The sequence below is a fragment of the Oncorhynchus masou genome, chromosome 11, assembly GCF_036934945.1.
Source record: "Oncorhynchus masou masou isolate Uvic2021 chromosome 11, UVic_Omas_1.1, whole genome shotgun sequence".
Taxonomy (NCBI): domain Eukaryota; kingdom Metazoa; phylum Chordata; class Actinopteri; order Salmoniformes; family Salmonidae; genus Oncorhynchus; species Oncorhynchus masou.
Window position 1 is genome coordinate 39,335,248 of NC_088222.1, and position 22,558 is coordinate 39,357,805.

Consider the following 22,558-nt stretch of genomic DNA (forward strand, 5'->3'; position numbering starts at 1 on the left):
AGATTCAAGAAATACATTAGACAGTAGGCTACTTCTGTTTAGCGTATAGCTTTCGTATCCATAGTTACCTGGTTGCTGGGGCCATTCTTGTCACCGTTGACGCCCTTCAGAAGTCCGGCATCCTCGGTCTTGGTGTTAGTCTTCATCTCCACCACAATGTCATCTTTGTTGGGGTTCTCCTTGGTGCTGTGGATGGAGAGCACAAACTCTCAAAAGTCCTCTCTAGTGAGGACAGTATCACATTCTTAGAGGCAAAAAGACTAATCTATGGAGGATCATATAGAATACATTTACATAACACTTTTTCAAGTACTCAGGTTGGTTTACATTGTAATTTACCCTAACACACCACAAATGTGTAGCACCTACCTTATAGAACTAGACACAAAACCTGTCCCTAGACCAGTTGTTAAAATGCAATACTCACATCTCCTGCTTGCCAGAGCGGCCACAGGGGATCTTTCCCTTCTTGTGGAGGAAGTAGAGCACACTGCCCAAGATGGCCAGCAGAAGGATACAGAGGATGATAACCACAATGATCACACCATTGCCCTCAGCTATATAGACAGACAAACAGAGAGAGGGGAGGGCAAGCTCAGGTTAATGCTTACACCTGTTCACCGATCCGATAAACTGGGAGAATGGAGAATGACCATGGAGAATCATCCAGACATGATAAGGGTAAACACTTCCTGGTCACCTGTGCTGTCTATACACGTGACCAATGACCCATGACTCATGATGTGAGAGTGCCCTTAGTGTAAAAAAAACAAGTGAAAACATCCCTAGACAGACAACACATACCCAAGACATAAAAAGGACAAAATGACTCGTACAATAACGTTTTCAGATTTGCTACATCAGCAGTTGTCAAAGCAGTTGTCAGAAAGTGGTTACTGTAAATAAACCAGCCATGACCCCAAAGAGAAGGCAGAAGCAAATTCAGAAGCATAGTGGCCAGGGATGGGTGGCCCATCCTCTTCTTGCAATACCAACAAAAATAGATGTAATAGTAGGACAAAACATATAAAAGATGTGGAGGATAGCAGCCACGAGCCAGGCTAGTCCACTCAGTAACAGCCACTGTTTTCCAGGGAGTCCTGGGATCCAGATTGTACAACAGTTGTAGAGTATGGAGCTATTGGTAATGAATTATGGCCAAGTCATAAGAAGCAGATTGGGAAACAAATCAAATGTCAATTTCCTGGTTCTCTGACATAATGGCACAATAGACGTAGTTAATTTGTTGTGTTCGGAACATTGTACAAATTACTGTATGTTCCCTACAGGCTGGTGTGGTTTTTAATGTAAAAATGGGTTTGAATATACACATTAACTTCTTACTTTGTGAGTGAGTGCTCCAGACACTGGGCAGAGAGAGATGGGAAATAGCCCTGGCCTGCCCCTGTGACAGAGCCATCAACATTTCAGTGCAATCCCCCCAGGAGGAAATTAGAGAGTGCTACTACCTACCAGAGCAATTAACTCCTATATTTAACCATGCAGTAAGCCCTCGTTAAAAGGGAAACAATAGCCTGGGTGTGGGTTTATGAGAATTTTGATTGCAACAGCTCAATAAAACAGTGAGACAGCGCATTAACTTCCCCAATAATAAGTAAATATAAGTGATTTTGGCACTCAACCACTATATTTTGGAACTCGACCACTGTAAGTGTTGTCTTGCTCTTTTTTTCCTGTTAGATTTGTCTCTTTCAGACAGAATTTTAAATGTACCCGCAGGCAATGAGCAGAGCCAATCCTCCCACTCGTTCCAGCAAACACTTTGCCCGTATGAAAATCATTAATTATTTAGTTGCCTCGTTGGCTTATCCTTCATTGTCTGGGTTGGTGTGCATTCAGAGAGAATCAAACAAAAGTTGAGAGAAAGCAAATGAAAGAATCTAAAAGTTCTTCTCAGCTAGATAAGAGTGATCTAAAGGTGAAGAAGAACAGACATTGTGGGAGCGTGGTTCAGTGGTAGCGCTGAAGCCTCCAAAGCACATGTCACCCATAGTGACATGGGTAGGAATTCCATCCCACACATTTGTGCTGTTTCTTCTCTGTACTACTTCCAACTGTCTAAATAAAAGTGATAAAATATGCTCCTGTTCTACTTTAAAAAAAGATGAGGAGAAACAGAGATCAGCAAGAACAAAATAATAGTGAGATTGCTGTCTTACCGGGTGAGTAGGGTGCAGTTGAAGTGACCATGGGAACTGTGGACAAGCAAAACAACAACCATCAAGAATATACATTAGTGAGCTGTTTAAAATAAACATCTATTGTTATTGTGGGTGTGGGAAATTGCTCATAAATATCCATTTTGGGGGTGGGTAAACATAGTTGTCCTTGATCCCAAAACTTTCTCACTAAAGCATACTTACCAGAGGTCCACTGTCACGCTCTGATAATAAAATGATGTTCACTGCGAGGAAATACACATCTGGACAGTTAGCTCACAGTGATAAGGTGCTGAGTTCCTGCCATTTACTGCTATTTGCGGTACGTTTAAATCCCCCATGTGGGGCAAAACAAATATTTTAAAAGTGGACTCATATTTATTGCGGCGTCGGGAAGCAAAGTGCAATCATCACCTTGAAAATTAAGATTAGGGGCTCAATTCAACCCGCATTTTTACACCGTAGCTCTTTTTTCAATGGTCAAATTAACTCACAGATTGGTCTTGGGTACCGTATGAAAACCTACAACTACGACCGGTGTGACCCCTTTCACAGGCATGCTTTCACTTTTCAGAATTAGAAGTGTGTGGGCATGGGACAAATATTGCAAATAAAGGATTAGAACTCACAATTTCTGAACTATGATGCAACAGTCTTAGAAAACTGTGCCACCAATCAGTCATAGCAGTTGGGAAAAAATACAATAAGTTGACATTACCACCATTGTCATCTATTTCTTGTTAAGTCTGATTGATGTAGCTATGAATATAAACACATAAACAAAACTAGAGTTTTGGCAAATCGTTTAGGACATCTACTTTGTGCATGACACAAGTCATTTTTCCTACAATTGTTTACAGACAGATTATTTCACTTATAAATCACTGTATCACAAGTCCAGTGAGTCAGAAGTTTAAATACACCAAGTTGACTGTGCCTTTAAACAGCTTGGAAAATTCCAGAAAATTATGTCATGGCTTTCGAAGCTTCTGATAGGCTAACTGACATCAATTGAGTCAATTGGAGGTGTACCTGTAGATGTATTTCAAGGCCTACCTTCAAACCCAGTGCCTCTTTGCTTGACATCATGGTAAAATCAAAAGAAATCTGCCAAGTCCTCAGAAAAAAATTGTATACCTCCACAAGTCTGGTTCATCCTTGAAGGTACCACATTCATCTGGACAAACAATAGTACGCAAGTATAAACACCATGGGACCACACAGCCGTCATACCGCTCAGGAAGGAGACGTGTTCGGTCTCCTAGAGATTAATGTACTTTGGTACTTTGTGAAGATGCTGTAGGAAACCGGTGCAAAAATATATATATCCACAGTAAAACGAGTACTATACCGACGTAACCTGAAAGGCCGCTCAGCAAGGAAGAAGCCACTGCTCCAAAACCGCCATAAAAAAGCCAGTCTACGGTTTGCAACTGCACATGGGGACAAAGATCGTACTTTTTGGAGAAATGTCCTCTGGTCTGATGAAACAAAAATAGAACTGTTTGGCCATTGTTATGTTTGGAGGAAAAAGGGGGAGGCTTGTAAGCCGAAGAATACCATCCCAACCGTGAAGCACGGGGGGGGGGGGGCGGCATCATGTTGTGGGAGTGCTTTGCTGCAGGAGGGACTGGTGCACTTCACAAAATAGATAGCGTCATGAGGTAGGAAAATTATGTGGGTATATTGAAGTAACATCCCAAGACATCCGTCAGGAAGTTAATCTTGGTCACAAATGGGTCTTCCAAATGGACAATGCATACTTCCCAAGCATACTTCCAAAGTTGTGGCAAAATGGCTTAATACCTTGACAACAAATTCAAGGTATTGGAGTGGCCATCACAAAGCCCTGACCTCAATCCTATGGAAAATGTGTGGGCAGAACTGAAAAAGCATGTGCGAGCAAGGAGGCCTACAAACCTGACTCAGTTACACCAGCTCTGTCAGGAGGAATGGGCCAAAATTCACCCAACTTATTGTGGGAAGCTTGTGGAAGGCTACCCGAAACGTCTGACCCAAGTTAAACAATTTAAAGGCAATGCTACCAAATACTAATTGAGTGTATGTGAACTTCTGACCCACTGGGAATGTGATGAAAGAAATAAAAGCAGAAATAAATTGTGAAAACTGAGTTTAAATGTATTTGGCTAAGGTGTATGTAAACTTTTCAGATTTCAACTGTATACACTACATGACCCAAAAAAGTATGTGGATACCTGCTCGTCGAACATCTCATTCCAAAATCATGGAAACCCATTTCGTTAAGCTCCCGACCAACAGTTATTGTGCTGAAGCTGCTTCCAGAGGCAGTTTGGAACTCGGTAGTGAGTGTTGCAACCAATGACAGACAACTTTTATGCGCTACAGCAGTCCCGTTCTGTAAGCTTGTGTGGCCTACCACTTTGCGGCTAAGCTGATGTTGCTCCTAGACGTTTCCACTTCACAATAACAGCACTTACAGTTGACCGGAGCAGCTCTTGCAGGGCAGAAATTTGATGAACTGACTTGTTGGAAAGGTGGCATCCTATGACGGTGCCAAGTTGAAAGTCACTGAGCTCTTCATTAAGGCCATTCTACTGCCAATGTTTGTCTATAGAGATTGCATGGCTGTATGCACAATTTTATACACATGTCAGAAATGGATGTGGCTGAAATAGCCAAATCCACTAAATTGAAGGGGTGTAGGGGTTTCTGTATATATAGCGTATCACTTTTGCAACAAACTAAATGACAACCAGAATTGACGTATTTCACTATAACTATGCCTAAAACATCTGGTTTAAAATGATTTTTTTTTTTTAAATTAAAGTTAGTCTTTAAAAGCTGTTAAAACGACCCAAAATGTTTTTGATAAGATTTCAGTTCAGCTTGGATGCATATTTTATGTGATTGAAATACTATCATCTTTCGTGATGCTGATAAAGATAGCACCTTTACAGACGGTCCCTAAACGTGAATTCGTTCTCTAAAGATGCTGAAATAAAAAAAAAATATTTCTCCACTCCTGTTCAAGAGTAAAAATGTACATTTGGTGTATAATTTTACTGCAAGAAATTATTAATTCTGCCGGAGTTCATCTTATATTAGACTATGTGAGAGGCTATAGACCTACAGTAGTGTCCAGTATTCCATTTAATGCAGTTCCTTTGATGGGCCATTTTGAAGTCCCCATCTTATGACTGTCGAATTTGTATAGCGCCTCACAATTATCACACGCAACACTGCTATCAGCCTCTTTCACCACGTCACCAAATCTTTCCCAAACATTAGACTATTGTTCTGGCCCTTGGCAGGTATTTGTTGTTCTACAGTTAGGCCCTAAAGATGAGGCTTAGGCTATGCACTAGATAAAAAGGAAGAAAGAAAAACCTCCGTGTAGCCTATAGATATGAATTGCACAAGAATGATACATTTATGGATTTTTAATGTATTGTTTTCTCATTATTCAACCTGCCCTTCATCCACACGATGTTTCATGACCCTAAACCCGCCCGCCCCACATTTATAACTGTGGGGACTGCTGGTAGTGAGTCAACCAGCCCATCACTAATGCCCATATATTCCTATGTAGTGTATGTGGCAGGGTGGCTTACTGGCTCTGATGCTGAAGGACTTTGTCTCTGTGCCAATATCGTTGGTGGCGTTGCAGAAGGCTGTGATGTCAGAGGTCACTTTGACGGACACCACGCTGATAGTGCTGTGCTCCGTGGCTCTGGTCAGCACCTCGCGCCAGCTCTGTTAACACACAGCACACACACACACCAATGTGCATCGGAAACAGAAATAACCAAGAAAATTAGATAGCATTAAAAAAAATCAAAATTCATGCAATGTAAATATGCCCACATATGTAAACTGCCCATTGTACTACCAAGCCCTGTTTTACCTGGCTGCCAGTCACGGTCCAGGAGATGGTGGGCAGGGGGTGTGCATGTGCCTCACAGCTCAGGTTCACCCACTTCCCAGTTCCCTCATCCATTTCAACCTCCCTGTCAGCATCCTTCATCTGGGGAGCACCTGGGAGACGGGTAACAAACACATACACATTATAGACTCTAGTAAAAGACCGTTTTTGAAAACATCTTATCGGAAAAACTCAATCCATTGTTTCTCAATCCATTGTTTCTGGTAGAACAACCAGGGTGGATGTGTTTTTGTTCTATCCTATCATATCACACCTGATACAACTAATCACCAAGTAGTGAAAGTGCTGGGCTAAAGCTAAAATGTGTACCCCCCTGGGAGTTCCCCAGAAATGGACTGTATGTTACAGAGAGGACATGTGGTGGCGTGGTGACTCACCCTGGACGATGATGTGGACCGAGCCAGAGGTGTGCAGTCCAGGCAGAGAAGAAACAGTCACCTCACACACATACTCTCCTGCCGTGTCATAGGTGGCATCCTGCAGGAACAGCATGTGGCCTTTTCCAACCTGCTGCCGATTCTACACAAAGACAAAATTATACACACAAACACAAGACATATAAGAGAGAACATTACTAAGTCCACATAACTGAATGACAATGCCTGATTAGCTACATTCGGCAAGTGACATGGTCATCTGTTATGTCAGTCTAATAACTGTGTTGCATTGAAAGCACTAAGTTAGTGCTTATTACGAGGTATACTGTACCTTGAACCAGACAGTGGCAGTTTCCAGGGAAGACAGAGCATTGCAGGTAGCAGTCAGACTCTCTCCTTTTAACAAGATCTCAGAGTCTTTGGGCACCACAACAGCTGGATCCAGATCTGGAGAGAGTAGACATGATGTGAGGTCAAGACATTGCTAAGTACCATGCTGGTGTGTGGTCCATGCAAGCTTTTTCCATTCAAATGCCTTCTCAATTTGAATTACATCACTGCAAATCATGTTAATCGACGGGGAAAATGTAAATTATCTTAATGAGTAATGAAGTGATGCAGTGACAGTGAGCAATTGGAGCACAACAGCAGAGCTATCTTGGTAATCAAAGGGCCATGGGTAAAAATAATTGATGGCGTAAACTCAGTCAAGTAACTAATTCAACCACTTCCAGTCTAGACAGAGCATAAGAAAATACAAGCGTACGCGTGCGTGCGCATGTTTCAGTGTGTGTTAGCTAACTTACAGTGGATAGTGAGCTGCATGTCTCCCGTGACCTGCTCGTAGGTGTCCAGGTCCAGAGAACGACACTGGTAGACCCCGCTGTCCCCACGGATCACCTCCCTCAGCACCAAAGTGTCATCGCTGGCCTCCAGCGCCGTCTCCTGCTCCTGAGAGGGGCAACACCATGTTTACACTGTCATATTAATGGATCTACATTTACATTTTGGATACTTTTATGGAATGGAAATCTTTGGCAAACATAGATTTTGGGGTGAACTATACCTTTTTTGTCACACCCAAACAACAGCTTAACTAGTCTGGTTACCAGGAGCTACAGTATATAAACCCTTCAAAATGTTCCTGTGACCCTATGGCTGCAATCCCGATATCGGGATAAGTGTCATCAACAACCGCTGAATAGCATAGCGCTACATACAATAAATATTACTACAAATATTTATATTCATGAAATCACAAGTGCAGTATAGGAAAACACAGTTTAGCCTTTTGTTAATCCACGTGTCATGTCAGATTTTGAAATTATGCTTTTCAGCGAAAGCAATCCATGTGTTTGTGTAAGTCTATCGATCGCATGACAAAACATTATGTACACTTAGCATCAGGAAGATTGGTCACGAAAATCAGAAAAGCAATCAAATTAATAATTTACCTTTGATGATCTTCGGATGTTTTCACTCACGAGACTCCCAGTTACACAACAAATGTTCCTTTTGTTCCATAAAGGTATTTTGGATATAAAAATAATCTGTTTGTTTGTCGCGTTATGTTCAGAAATCCACAGGAAAGAGTGGTCACCACAACGCAGACAAAAATTCCAAATAGTTTCCATAATGTCCACAGAAACATGTCAAAGTTTTTTATAATCAATCCTCAGGTTGTTTTTGAAATATATAATCGATAATATATCAACCGCAAATGTCTTTCACAGCAGGAGAGGGGAAAACAATGGCTGTCCAAACTCTGTTGCGTGAGCAAAACTCATGTGACTACTTGACGCGATGTTATCGTTCTGGCTCATTTTGAAAAATAAAAGCATGAAACTATGTCTGAAGACTTGACACCTTGAGGAAGCGATAGGAAAAGGAATCTGGTTCATATCCGTTTAAATCCAGCAAAGGGAGGCTATGGAACTTGGAGTTTTCAAAATAGAAGCCACTTCCTGTTTTGATTTTCCTCAGGGTTTCGCCTGCAATATCAGTTCTGTTATACTCACAGACAATATTTTGACAGTTTTGGAAACTTTAGAGTGTTTTCTATCCAATACTAATAATAATATGCATATATTAGCAACTGAGACTGAGGAGCTGGCCGTTTACAATGGGCAACGTTTCATTCAAGCTACTCAATACTGCCCCTGCAGCCATAAAAAGTTAATCAGTGGTTCAACACTGTGGGTCACAGCAGGGGTCCAGGTGGGTCGTGGGGTGATATTTTTGGTGCATTGAAAAATATATATATATTCTCCCTGCTGCCAAGATGAGGGCCTAAAATGTTCTTGCCCAGGGCCAGGGCAGAATTCAGCAGTGCAGACGACCGACCAAGCCCATTGTCACACCAAGGGATGGGCAAAAATGACAAAATACAATTACAAAATACCATTAAGATCAATGTATCAAATACTACAAAATATCTTTATTTTGAAATGAATTGAATTAAAATACATGTACAGTTTACATACACCTTAGCCAAAAACATTTACACTCAGTTTTTCCCAATTCCTTTCATTTAATCCTAGTAAAAATTCCCTGTTTTAGGTCAGTTAGGATCACCACTTAATTTTAAGAATGTGAAATGTCAGAAGAAATGTAGAGAGAATGATTTATTTCAGGTTTCATTTCTTTCATCACATTCCCAGTGGGTCAGAAGTTTGCATACACTCAATGAGTATTTGGTAGCATTGCCTTTAAATTGTTTAACTTGGGTTAAACGTTTTGGGTAACCTTCCACAAGCTTCCCACAATAAGTTGAGTGAATTTTGGACCATTCCTCCTGACAGAGCGGGTGTAACTCAGTCAGGTTTGTAGCCCTCCTTGCTCTGACACACTTTTTCAGTTCTACCCACACATTTTCGATAGGAATGAGGTCAGAGCTTTGTGATTGCCACTCGAATACCTTGACTTTGTTGTCCTTAAGCTATTTTGCCACAACTTTGGAAGTATGCTTGGGGTCATTGTCCATTTGGAAGACTCATTTGTGACCAAAATGTAACTTCCTGACTGATGTCTTGAGATGTTGCTTCAATATATACACATACTTTTCCGTCTTCATGATGCCATCTATTTTGTGAAGTGCACCAGACCCTCCTGCAGCAAAGCACCCCCATAACATGATGCTGCCAACCTCGTGCTTCACGGTTGAGATGGTGTTCTTCGGGTTGTAAGCTTCCCCATTTTTCCTCCAAACATAACGATGGTAATTATGGCCAAACAGTTCTGTTTTTGTTTCATCAGACCAGAGGACATTTCTCCAAAAAGTACAATCTTTGTCCCCATGTGGAGTTGCAAACCGTAGTCTGGCTTTTTATGGCGGTTTGGAGCATTGGCTTCTTCCTTGCTGAGCGTTATGGTTTCAGGTTATGTCAATATAAGATTCGGTTTACTGTGGATATAGATATTTTTGTACCTGTTCCCTCCAGCATCTTCACAAGGTATTTTGCTGTTGTTTTGGGATTGATTTGCACTTTTCTTCAGCCTCCTGTGTGGGTGGACCATTTCAGTTTGTCCGTGATGTGTATGCAGAGAAACTTAAAACTTTCCACCTTCTCCACTGCTGTCCAGTCGATATGGATAGGGGGGTGCTTCCTCTGCTGTTTTCTGAAGTCCATGATCATCTCCTTTGTTTTGTTGACGTTGAGTGAGAGGTTGTTTTTCAGGCACCACACCCCCAGAGCCCTCACCTCCTCCCTGTAGGCTGTCTCGTCATTGTTGGTAATCAAGCCTACTACTGTTGTGTCATCTGCAAACTTGATGATTGAGTTGGAGGCGTGCTTGACCACACAGTCATGGGTGAACAAGGAGTACAGGAGGGGTCTAAGCACGCACCGTTGTGGGGCCCCAGTGTCGAGGATCAGCGGAGTGGAGGTGATGTTTCCTACCTTCACCACCTGGGGGTGGCCCGTCAGGAAGTCCAGGACCCAGTTGTACAGGGCGGGGTTCAGACCCAGGGCCTCGAGCTTAATGATGAGCTTGGAGGGTACTATGGTGTTGAATGCTGAGCTATAGTCAATGAACAGCATTCTTACATAGGTATTCCTCTTGTCCAGATGGGATAGGGCAGTGTGCAGAGTGATGGCGATTGCATCGTCTGGCGATCTATTGAGGCGGTATGCAAATTGAAGTGGGTCTAGGGTGGCAGGTAAGGTAGAGGTGATATGACCCTTGACTAGTCTCTCAAAGCACTTCATGATGACGGAAGTGAGCGCTACGGAGCGAAAGACATTTAGTTCAGTTACCTTAGCTTTCTTGGGAACAGGAACAAAGGTGGCCATCTTGAAGTATGTGGGCACAGCAGACTGGGATAGGGATTGATTGAATATGTCCGTAGCTTGACACCCATCCAGCCGACGCTTGGCATTGCGCAAGGTGAATTCAGGCTTGTTTGCGGCTGTTTGGCCAAGGAAACCCATATCAATGAGCTCCCGACAAAAAGTTATTGTGCTGACGTTACTTGCAGAGGCAGTTTGGAACTCGGTAGTAAGTGTTGCAACCGAGTAGAGACGATTTTTATGTGGCCATCCTACAAAAACTACAAATGCCTTGATGATCTGGACGAGACTGCCGAATCGAGGTAAAAGTAAGAATCTCTGTATTAACTATCTAATGTTACCTATATTTAGTCATTTATAAATTGGCAACATTTCTTTAAACTGACAATTCTTTGAACTGTCTTGTGCAACTTTTAAATTGACACAATACCTGTCAGTAAAGGTGTCAGCTGAGAGTAAATAGAGCCGAATCCATTGATAAAAGTCACCTTGTCCGAGAGAGATTTACATGGTTATCAAAACATCACTCCAGGGTAAACCTAAAACAAAACACAGCCCTTATTTGAAGTGTCTCTAAAATCCTATGGGAAAAATGAAGGGTGGAAAAACGATTGGAACCATTTCCCTATTTGACCACTAGGTTTTATGGGTATTATGACACATCCGCTGTGGGTCTCTATGGGGTGACGTCAGAGTTGGGGTGTCCCAAGGATCCTGTTAATAGACTTTTCTGTGACGCGACTTATGGTTTTGGACATTGACAAGGCAACACTCCAACTTAACTCCTCCTCCACATTTACTGGATTGGTTGAACCTCACCCGACAGATTTTTCCTCTCGTCAGGACCAGAATGTGGGGTGTCACGCTAAGGCATTTCTTTTACGCCTGCTACGTTAGGTTAGGGAACCCCTGCTCTGAATGACCAAATCATGCTTCTATCCACATCCCAGTCTTAAGACCCAACAGGAGAAACCTTACATGTGTTATTGTGGTCAGCTGAACATACTGTAAGTATTGTGTGTGAGACGTGGGAATGAGAACTATTCCATCCTGAGGATTTTGATCTCCAGTCAGTCACAGACCTTGCCCGACGGGGTACAAAGATCTCCCCCAGAGCCACAGGGTCAAACATTATGCGGTCCCATTCACAAGGCCTACACTTCTACTCCGAGGCCTGAGTCTGAATATCAAAAACATTCTCCAGATGTCTCCTGCGTGTCATTTTTCCCCCCTCGTTTTATGGTTCTCTGGACTTAATAGGCAGACGCAGAAAAGCGGGCCATTCTTACTTGTTCTCGGTTGAAAGTGAAGGGCGGCGGGGGGTTGCCATCGCCTTGGCAACGAAGCTCCACAGTGTCCCCCTCTTTGACCAGGCCCTGGGGAGATTCCTTCCACAACTCGATGATGGTCGTGGGGACTGCGGGACAAAAACCATACATCAACGGGGCTATTCAACGCCTGGTGAAGTCACCAGGCTACGCCGCTTTACAAGCCAGTCATTTACTCAGCACTGACAAAAGCAAAGTTTGTGTTTTGTCATCACTGTCATGGTATGCTAAATTGGTTCAAACAACACTAGACACATTGAGAAAACATTGTGGGCTAAAATCGAAAGAGTGCCAAAGATGGTGGGTTTGGATTAGATTAGTTGGTTTACTACTTTGACAACCCAGAAGCTGTTGACTTGTTTTAGATAGGCTGATATCATTGCATAGGCTTTCATTTGGGTGTTGTAGAGAGAAACACCAGCAAACACCCTATTAGTTTGATGGTAGGGAAATTCATAAAAACAACTGGAGAGCACCTTTATCACAACGAGGAAGCATTTGCTCTAGTTAGCAATACTTTCAATTGAACTCAATAATGCTAAAAGTATTAGCATGCTGAGTTAGCATACGTTGTGTGGTTAGCGATAGCATGTCTGGGGTATATGACAGTTGGTAGGTTTCTTACAGTGCACAGTGATGTTGATGACCTTGGACCTGGCTGTCCTCACACCTTCTGGAACGTAGTAGCTGACCTCACAAGAGAACAGGGCGTCCTTGTCCTCCTTGGCCACTTTGTACTGCAGCTCACTCTGGACCGTGTAGAAGCCACTGGACTCACGGGTCACCAGTGTTACCACATTGATCTCTGTGAGGGGTGAGAAAAACACTGATTTAACTGCTATCACAGGCTGGTAGATAGATGACATCCGGAAACACTTCTTCATGTAACGACAACATGTATTTCAGTGACTGTTGTGAGTATCACCACATGAAGTCAAAACAAGAAAATTGCTTGACTAGTTTTTCTCAAATAGTCCGTTGGTGAGATAGTCCATTGGTATTCTTGCTACTCACTGCCATGTGTGGGGGTAAGTGGGCTGCTGTCACGGTACCAGGTGATGTTGGGTTTGGGGAAGCTGTCCCTTGCCTCACACGATGCAATCTGTATAGAGGGAATAAGATACCTTAAAGAGTTTTATAATGTTCAATGTTGCTTTCATGGACTGAGAGATAAAGTGAGATGTACTCAAGTGGACTGCCTAGTGCCTACCCTTGATGGCAGCTCATTAGTCACTGAGATTCCAGCATGGACACCTTCAATTACTGAGGCCTCTGGAGGATCTGGAAAAAAATAACATTATCAATGTATAGTCACATTTTTATCAATAACCACTGAAACACCTGGTAGTGGGCAGGGTATGTGCCCATACTGTGCTGTACCCAAATCCTCAATCATTTGGATAACAAGGAGAGAGAAGTTGGATCAAGCACAAACAGATCTGGACCATCAGGCTAGGAAGAGACTGATGCAGAGTGCAATGTCTTACCAAACACCCTGAGGTGGGTCTTGCCTTCTCCGTTGCCTGCAGCCATGCCGTTGACTTGGCAGAAGAACTCCCTCTCATCAGTCAGCTGGACGTCCTGGATGGTAAGCAGCACGCCCTCCTGGTCCCCAATGTCGGACACTGTGATACGGCCCGTGAATTCTGTACCATCATCCACTATCTGCTGTGTGTTGTCACCGTAGTAGATCCGCTCCCGGCTACTGCTACCGGGATTCCTCTGTAGGGAAGGAAAGTGCCAGAAGATGAACTAGGTTGAATGTGAAAAATACAGTGTACTGTACATAGAAATAAATTGGTGTGTGTATGCGTGTCAGAGCATGTGAGCGGAGTGGACCAGTTGGAAATCCCTTTCATCGCTCATGGAGTGGTGCTTGCGGCGCTCCATGTCCTTTCCAACTGCTCCGTCTAAAACTTGTGCACTCACAGGAAAACAAACTGCCGCTCCAAATTCGCTCCATTCATTAAAAGCACAATTTAACCAACATACTACCTGAACCTACAATTTGGTTTTGAAGTATTGAAACCAAACCATATGGATTTGAATGAAAAGTATTTGAATAAACATGAAAAGGTGAATGTAAGAAGCGCACATCATTTTAAATAGGCTACATGTCATATTAAACAGCATATAAACACTCTAAATAGGTTAGGAGCCAGACAGGGAGCCTAAGCCATATCTCAGACTGGCCAATAAAAAGAAAAGATTAACATGGGCAAAAGAACACAGACACTGGACAGAGGAACTCTGCCTAGAAGGCCAGCATTCCGGAGTCACCTCTTCACTGTTGACGTTGAGACTGGTGTTATGTGGGTACTATTTAATGAAGCTGCCAATTGAGGACTTGTGAGGCGTCTGTTTCTCAAACTTGACACTCTAATGTACTTGTCCTCTTGCTCAGTTGTGCACCGGGGACTCCAAGTATATATATCCTCTTTCAATTTTGGTTAAAGACAGTTTAGGCTGTTCTGTGAAGGGAGTAGTACACAGCATTGTACGATATCTTCAGTTTCTTGGCAATTTCTCGCATGGAATAGCCTTCATTTCTCAGAACAAGAATAGACTGACGAGTTTCAGAAGAAAGATCTTTGTTTCTGGCCATTTTGAGCCTGTAATCGAACCCACAAATGCTGATGCTCCAGATACTCAACTGGTCTAAGGCCAGTTTTATTGATTCGTTAATCAGCAACAGTTTTCAGCTGTGCTGACATAACTGCAAAAGGGTTTTCCAATGTTCAAATCGCCTTTCAAAATGATGAACTTGGATTTGATAACACAACGTGCCATTGGAACACAGGAGTGATGGTTGCTGATAATGGGTCTCTGTACGCCTATGTAGATATTTCATAAAAAATCTGACGTTTTCAGCTACAATAGTCATTTACAACATTAACAAGACCGTATTTCTGATATATTTTATGTTATTTTGACAGACAACATTTTTTGCTTTTTTTTCAAAAAACAATGACATTTCTAAGTGACCTCAAACTTTTGAACGGTAGTGTATACAAAAGCATAAAGATTTTTAGGCAAAATAACCCGATCAAAATGGAAAGCTCCTTGAACATTGGAATATACCAGGCCTATTGGGCCAAAATCAATTATGGCCTATTGTATAGATAATAGAACAAAAATTAATGAAAAGTTTGAAAGATCTGCTTTTTTATTTATGAATACTTTGCTACAATGAAACACTTAGTTATCTACCCACATTGTTCCTTTCTTTTAGCATGTGCATGTAGTAAGTACACCATCATACTTTCGGGATATGTGTCTTTTCAGATTCCACAATGATTCTTTAGTTGTGGACACTACATCACCACAATCCATCTCTTGCTCTTGGTTCTCATCTTTGTAAGTCACCTTGATTTAGCACCTGTGAGTTCAATCAGTTTTTTTATGAAAATATTTAGTGAACTCTATGACAGTAGAGTCATAGAGGCATTCCCTGAGCTCTTGAAGTGAGCACTACTGGAGCGAAATTCAAGCAGCGAGGAGTCCGACACTCCAACCTTTGGGAATCTCGCTCTGCGCTCCAGTCAAATTGGGCACGCTCTGCTCCAGCTCCACTCACTTACTTATATACACACATCTGAGTGAGTGAGTGAGTGAGTGAGTGAGTGAGTGAGTGAGTGAGTGAGTGTGGCTGGGTGAGTCAGGAGGGGGTGCAGAAAATGGTCAGGAAGTACTCACCACAAACCACTGGATCATGACTGCTCTGGCCTGCTCACTGAAGACATACTGGCAGGGGATGTCTGCTATGTCACCCAGGTACACCTCCACACTCTCCTCCATGGTCATGTCCACCTTGGCCCAGGCTGCAAAGAACAAACACAACACCACCATCAGTGTCTTGTCACACCAAGGACCACAACAACATGCAAGGCAGGCCAAAAATAGGCTTCACATTTTTATGTTTTCAAAAGACAATCTTTAATTCATTACCCCTATTGTGCCAGTACTATAATGACACACAGGCACAGTGTGAAAGCCAGCATGTTCACTCTATTGCAAACTGATGGATCATCTATGGATCAGTGGGACCTGTGTTTTGGCCGCTCTAACCGGTGTGAGAACTAGACACTGTGGCTGGCTGGCAGAGGGGAGATGTTACAATGTGTGGAATGTGTGAAGCAGGGCCCACCCTGGTCCCTCCAGGAGCACTGGGCAGTGTCCAGCTCTTCAGCGTGTCACCCGCCAGCCGCCAGCACAGAGAAAAGGCTTGTTTTACACACAGACTGAAGAATTACTGCAGTGTTCCCTGTTAACCCGTGACCGAGCCAACAAACTATCCTAAAACTGGCCCACTCAGCATTGTCATGAGAACCACCAGACACAAGATAGAGCCTGTTTGATGTATAACAGCATTATAAAAACGTTTTTTTAATAGGATGTAGAATCTAGCACTATTCTTGGCAGATTTGTCTAGACTTTAGGGTCACACAGATACCCATAACCAAATAATTGAAAGTTATATAGTTTGCTACTGCAGGGTTTTGTAATTTTAGGTAACACTCAAATATGCAATATTAATTGAATTGGGTTATAATCATGTTTCACACTCATGTCTGGTCTGAAGGTCACTTTTCCAAAAAGATCTGGCAACGTTGTTCTCAAGCCTCTTACCACTACATTGGAGCTGAGCCACACAGACACTCTCTGAGACAGTCTTACGGTACGTGTTGTTTTGTTACCACATTCTTCTTGTGATCTCCAGTAGGTAGCCCCCACACAGATCTCTATCTATAGTAATACCCTGTCTGAGCCAGAGAAAAGGAGACATGCTTCAAATTAAGCCTCTCATTCATGGTGGAGAGATACTTGCTCTTCAATCCCCCTTCACCGACACACATGTAAATATTGTATGGTAAATTGTTGAGTGCCTTCCTGTATTTATACTAAAGCTAATTTTTTTTCTATTCTACTGAGCTCATTTACTTTTTTATTTTTATCTTTTAATATTTCTTATTTTTGTCGCAATATCGAGAGGGAACCTGCAAGTAAGCATTTCGTTCGACTGTGCATACCATGTGTATCCTGGACATACGAAAAATAAACATAAACTTGAAACTTGAACCACCCTTTGTGCCACAGCAATCCGCCACACTGACTTGTAAGCTATGACCCCCACTCTGTTCTCCTCTCCCTTTCTACCCCGCACATCCCCCTCTTTCTGGCTCAAAGACAGTCTGTTTTTCTCCCCTCGTCCCACCCCATCCATCTATCTAGCCTGATCCTAGTCCACTGGGGCCACCATGCCCCCCCCCCTCCTATCTACACCCCCCCGTCTTCTTATTTTTCTCTCACTCCATTTCAACCCCCCCTTTCACTGTCTACCCCTATCTCAACCGCACCCCCTCTTCTCTATCTCACCCCAAACCCTCTTGTCTGGCCTCCATCTTCACTTCAGCATGGAGAAAAGTAGAGAGAATTGAGAGAGGCTTCCTTCTTAATCGGAAGCATGTGGGAGGCGGGGACTGGTGCTGGTAGGGAGCCGGGGAGTATTAAAAGGTTTCCTCCATGTTGGCAGAAGGAGCTGGGTGGAGGGGAAGGGGAGAGCAGACATTGGTAGTGGTAAGGGGGTGCAATTGGTACACAGAGTCAGCTTTTCAATTCAATTCAGGGATTTATTGGCATGGAAAATATGTTTACATTGTCAAAGCAAGTGAAATAGATTATAAACAAAAGTTTAAAAAAACAATGAACAGAAGTAAATGAGAAACAAAATTAACAGTAAACATTACACTCACAAATGGGTTGTACAATGGTTGTTCTTCATTGGTTGCCCTTTTCTTGTGGTCACACATCTTGCTGCTGTGATGGCACACTGTGATATTTCACCCAAAAGATATGAGTTTGTCGAAATTTGATTTGTTTTTCGAATTCTTTGTGGGTCTGTGTAATCTGAGGGAAATATGTGTCTCTAATATTGGCATACATTTAGCAAGAGGTTAGGAAGTGCAGCTCAGTTTCCACCTCATTTTGTGGGCAGTGTGCACATAGCCTGTCTTCTCTTGTGAGCCATGTCTGCCTATGGCGGCCTCTCTTAAGAGCAAGGCTATGGTCACTGAGTCTGTACAAAGCTTTCCTTAAATTTGGGTCAGTCACAGTGGTCAGGTACTCTGCCACTGTGTACTCTCTGTTTAGGGCCAAAATAGCATTCTAGTTTGCTCAGTTTTTTTTTGTTATTTCTTTCCAATGTGTCAAGTATGGGGGGGTATGTGTGTCCGTCCAAGCCAACAAGCCATTACCATTTGCACTTTCTGGAAGTATTTTCAAACTACTATATTCAGATCTCTCATTATAGATCAGACACAAATGCGTGCATGCAGACACGCACACACACACACACACGCACACGCACACACACAGAGGCCTTATTAAACTCACAGTCACATCCCGCTGGTCCTATTGAGCTTTCCCACCCCCACTGTCAGCCTGCTTGCCCGCCTGCTTTTCCCCTCCTTTATCATGTCCGCAGCGCCAAGCAACCAGCCTGCTCATTGTGGCCCTGATTGTTGGGGCTTATTTGTGTCAATTCTCCCAGTCTCTCATCTGGTTTTTCTCTCTCTCTCTCTCTTTCCCTCGCTCCGAGCCATGAGGCCCCAGGCTGTATTCAGGCAGCTCTAAGACGCACATGCCATTGTTCCCACACCTGGTAAGACCTTAGCCTCTCTGCCTCTCTCCAGAATGTTTGTCTACCTCAAACTCAGAGGTTACAGGGAATTTGTCACGTACCACTAAGGTTGTTTGCTGTTTATCTCCTGAGCTGTGGTGGTTTAGCTCATGATGGAACAGGAGTAGAGAGAAGGGGGCAAAGTTTCCATCTCTTTGGGCCTCGTCATTTTTGGGCTAATCCGATTAGCATGCGGACAGAAAATCTACTAATCGGGGGATTTAACTCCAAAGCCAACATGGGCTGCCTTATCTGTGTAGACTTACAGATACAACAGCAGCATACCTCACCTGTGGACTACTCAGTCAGAGTGTTGTCCATGGTTACCACAGTCTGCTGGCTGGAAACCACCACTGGATATTTGGACGTGTTGACAGGGCCCGTAATGAGGCAATGAGGCCCGAAACTGCTGGGCTGTCACAGAGGCAATGGAGGGGGGACAAGGAGATTTACAATTTGTCCCGTTCTTAAGGAACATTGCCCATTGAATCCAAGCTGCATTGTTAACAGTCAGAGGCATTACAGACAATAGCACTGAGACAATTGGAAGTGCCGCATGGATTGTTTGAGGGGGGTCTTGCATACAGTCGGTCATTATACACCTAATACGCAGACAATAGCATTAGAAGCTAATCACGGTAGTCTCAACATTAGCTTCTGTGCACCTCCCCTCACCTCCCTCACTGACAAAGCGGATCAGCTTGGGTTGCAGGCCCATCTGAGCTCCATTAAAGCTCCAGCTGTTCCTCGTCATCCTCCTTATCCACGGTAACAGACCCACCCTGCCTCTGCCAACCGTTGACGACAACACACACAAATCACCTGTGGCAATAGAAATTAAAGCTATTTAAATGGGAGATATAGCCTAATCCCTCCATGTCTATCCAGGCATGAAATAGTGCAATATGTATGTTGTGGCAGATAACCAGTGCCTGTTCACACTGCTACCATCCAGAAGGCGAGGTCAGTACAGGTGCATCAAAGCTGGGATCAAGAGACTGAAAAACAGCTTCTATCTCAAGTCCATCAGACTGCAAAACAGCAATCACTAACTCAGAGAGGCTGCTACCTACATTGAGACCCAATCACTGGCCACTTTAATAAATGGATCACAAGAAACTTTAAACAATGCCACTTTAAATAACGCCACTTTAATAATGTTTACATATCTTACATTACTCACATCACATGTACAGTGGGGCAAAAAAGTATTTAGTCAGCCACCAATTGTGCAAGTTCTCCCACTTAAAAAGATGAGGCCTGTAATTTTCCATCAACTATGACAGACAAAATGAAAAGAAAAATCCAGAAAATCACATTGTAGGATTTTTAATACATTTATTTGCAAATTATGGTGGAAAATAAGTATTTGGTCAATAACAAAATTTTCTCAATACTTTGTTATATACCCTTTGTTGGCAATGACAGAGGTCAAACATTTTCTGTAAGTCTTCACAAGGTTTTCACACAATGTTGCTGGTATTTTGGCCCATTCCTCCATGCAGATCTACCTCTAGAGCAGTGATGTTTTGGGGCTGTTGCTGGGCAACACGGACTTTCAACTCCCTCCAAAGATTTTCTATGGGGTTGAGATCTGGAGACTGGCTTGGCCACTCCAGGACCTTGAAATGCTTCTTACGAAACATGCTTCTTCCTTCGTTGCCCGGGCGGTGTGTTTGGGATCATTGTCATGCTGAAAGACCCAGCCACATTTCATCTTCAATGCCCTTGCTGATGGAAGGAGGTTTTCACTCAAAATCTCACGATACATGGCCCCATTCATTCTTTCCTTTACACGGATCAGTCGTCCTGGTCCCTTTGCAGAAAAACAGCCCGGAAAGCATGAGGTTTCCACCCCCATGCTTCACAGTAGGTATGGTGTTCTTTGGATGCAACTCAGCATTCTTTGTCCTCCAAACACGACGAGTTGAGTTTTTACCAAAAGTTATATTTTGGTTTGAGGGAGATCGAGGGAGATTATCAGTGGTCTTGTATGTCTTCCATTTCCTAATAATTGCTCCCACAGTTGATTTCTTCAAACCAAGCTGCTTACCTATTGCAAATTCAGTCTTCCCAGCCTAGTGCAGGTCTACAATTTTGTTTCTGGTGTCCTTTGACAGCTCTCTGGTCTTGGCCATAGTGGAGTTTGGAGTGTGACTGTTTGAGGTTGTGGACAGGTGTCTTTTATACTGATAACAAGTTCAAACAGGTGCCATTAATACAGGTGACGAGTGGAGGACAGAGGTACCTCTTAAAGAAGAAGTAACAGGTCTGTGAGAGCCAGAAATCTTGCTTGTTTGTAGGTGACCAAATACTTATTTTCCACCATAATTTGCAAATAAATTCATGAAAAATCCTACAATGTGATTTTCTGGATTTTTTTCTCATTTTGTCTGTCATAGTTGAAGTGTACCTATGATGAATTTTTTTTAAGTGGGAGAACTTGCACAATTGGTGGCTGACTAAATACTTTTTTGCCCCACTGTATATACTGTATTTTATACCATCTACTGCACCTTGCCTATGCCGCTCGGCCATCGCTCAATCATATACTTATATGTACATATTCTCATCCACCCCTTTAGATTTGTGAGTTTTAGGTAGTTGTTGGGGAATTGTTAGATTACTTGTTAGATATTACTGCACTGTTGGAACTAGAAGCACAAGCATTTCGCTACACTCGCATTAACATCTGCTAACCATGTGTATGTGACAAATACATTTGGATTTGATTTGATATCATGTGAAATTGTGGTAATATGGGGCGACTAACGTAAGTGGAGGTATAACGTTTATGTGCCTGGGGCCCCATGATGATTTTCCCTGCCTCTGACTCTCAGCCTTCTTCTGCTTAGGGGCATTGCCTGCACCAACTCCCCATATAGCTCAGCGACACACTTTCCAAAGAGGAGCTGTTATGCTGAGGCTTTCTCATTCCCAGACGGTTACTATGACGTCTGTAGTTTTCTATTGATTCCTATTGACGTGTGATCCTCTTAATTACAACACACTGATCTAACCTTCACATCTTTAGAGTCACTAAAGCCTATCCAGGAAATGGTGATTCCTTCTGTTGTTCTTCAAACACCATGTGTTCTAGGTAGTGTGGTTTGAAAATGGCATACCTGGTGGTTCTAAGCCACCTCAGGAAGTCAAAGGGGTCAGTTTGTGGGGCTGGCATGTAACCCGGGGTGACAGTTAGGCAGTGATGGCCCCCTCAGAACTTTAAACAGCACCCCCTGGTCCCACTGAAACACCCGGGGGAGTCCACACAGCACCCACTTGAGATCAAAGTGACCCTGAGCCTCAGCTCTGTTCTTTCAGTGTGCTGTTACACACACACACACACACACACACACACACACACACACACACACACACACACACACACACACACACACACACACACACACACACACACACACACACACACACACACACACAAACACACACCTAGACTGGAGAAATCAAACCCCCTTGACCTACTGCTCTTCCCTGGCTTTGTGAACTACACTCTGGCACAAATCTCCCCAGGAGGGTGGGTCTGAGCCAGGGCCAGGGCTATGGCATTCATTCAGATGGCAGCAAAGGGAGGGTTAACGTCAACTACTTCCCAGAGAAAGGACTGGAGGAATGAAGGTGTAAGGACCAACGCCGGGGATGAGAAGCAGGTATGGGGAGTCAAACATTTAATCAGGAACAGACATAAAACAAGACAGGAACAGCGTCAGCACACAGGTATACAAGGACATAAGACAATCAAGCAGAAGCAGGGAACAG

At 43.2% G+C, this 22,558-nt stretch overlaps 1 protein-coding gene across 2 annotated transcripts in view; it reads right to left on the minus strand.

Moving 5' to 3' along the window:
• Window positions 1-22,558, minus strand: part of LOC135548674 (cell surface glycoprotein MUC18-like) — a 60,829-nt gene that overhangs the window by 2,873 nt on the left and 35,398 nt on the right. For both annotated transcript variants that reach the window (XM_064978504.1, XM_064978505.1), the window contains exons 2-15: window positions 15,796-15,920; window positions 13,587-13,821; window positions 13,310-13,380; window positions 13,114-13,201; window positions 12,725-12,904; window positions 12,061-12,188; window positions 7,289-7,433; window positions 6,814-6,929; window positions 6,483-6,624; window positions 6,067-6,197; window positions 5,774-5,915; window positions 2,181-2,216; window positions 428-557; window positions 69-186 (exon numbers count right to left, since the gene is read on the minus strand). In XM_064978504.1, the coding sequence (XP_064834576.1) occupies window positions 69-186; window positions 428-557; window positions 2,181-2,216; window positions 5,774-5,915; window positions 6,067-6,197; window positions 6,483-6,624; window positions 6,814-6,929; window positions 7,289-7,433; window positions 12,061-12,188; window positions 12,725-12,904; window positions 13,114-13,201; window positions 13,310-13,380; window positions 13,587-13,821; window positions 15,796-15,920 (1,787 nt within the window). The remainder of the gene's footprint in view (window positions 1-68; window positions 187-427; window positions 558-2,180; window positions 2,217-5,773; window positions 5,916-6,066; window positions 6,198-6,482; window positions 6,625-6,813; window positions 6,930-7,288; window positions 7,434-12,060; window positions 12,189-12,724; window positions 12,905-13,113; window positions 13,202-13,309; window positions 13,381-13,586; window positions 13,822-15,795; window positions 15,921-22,558) is intronic.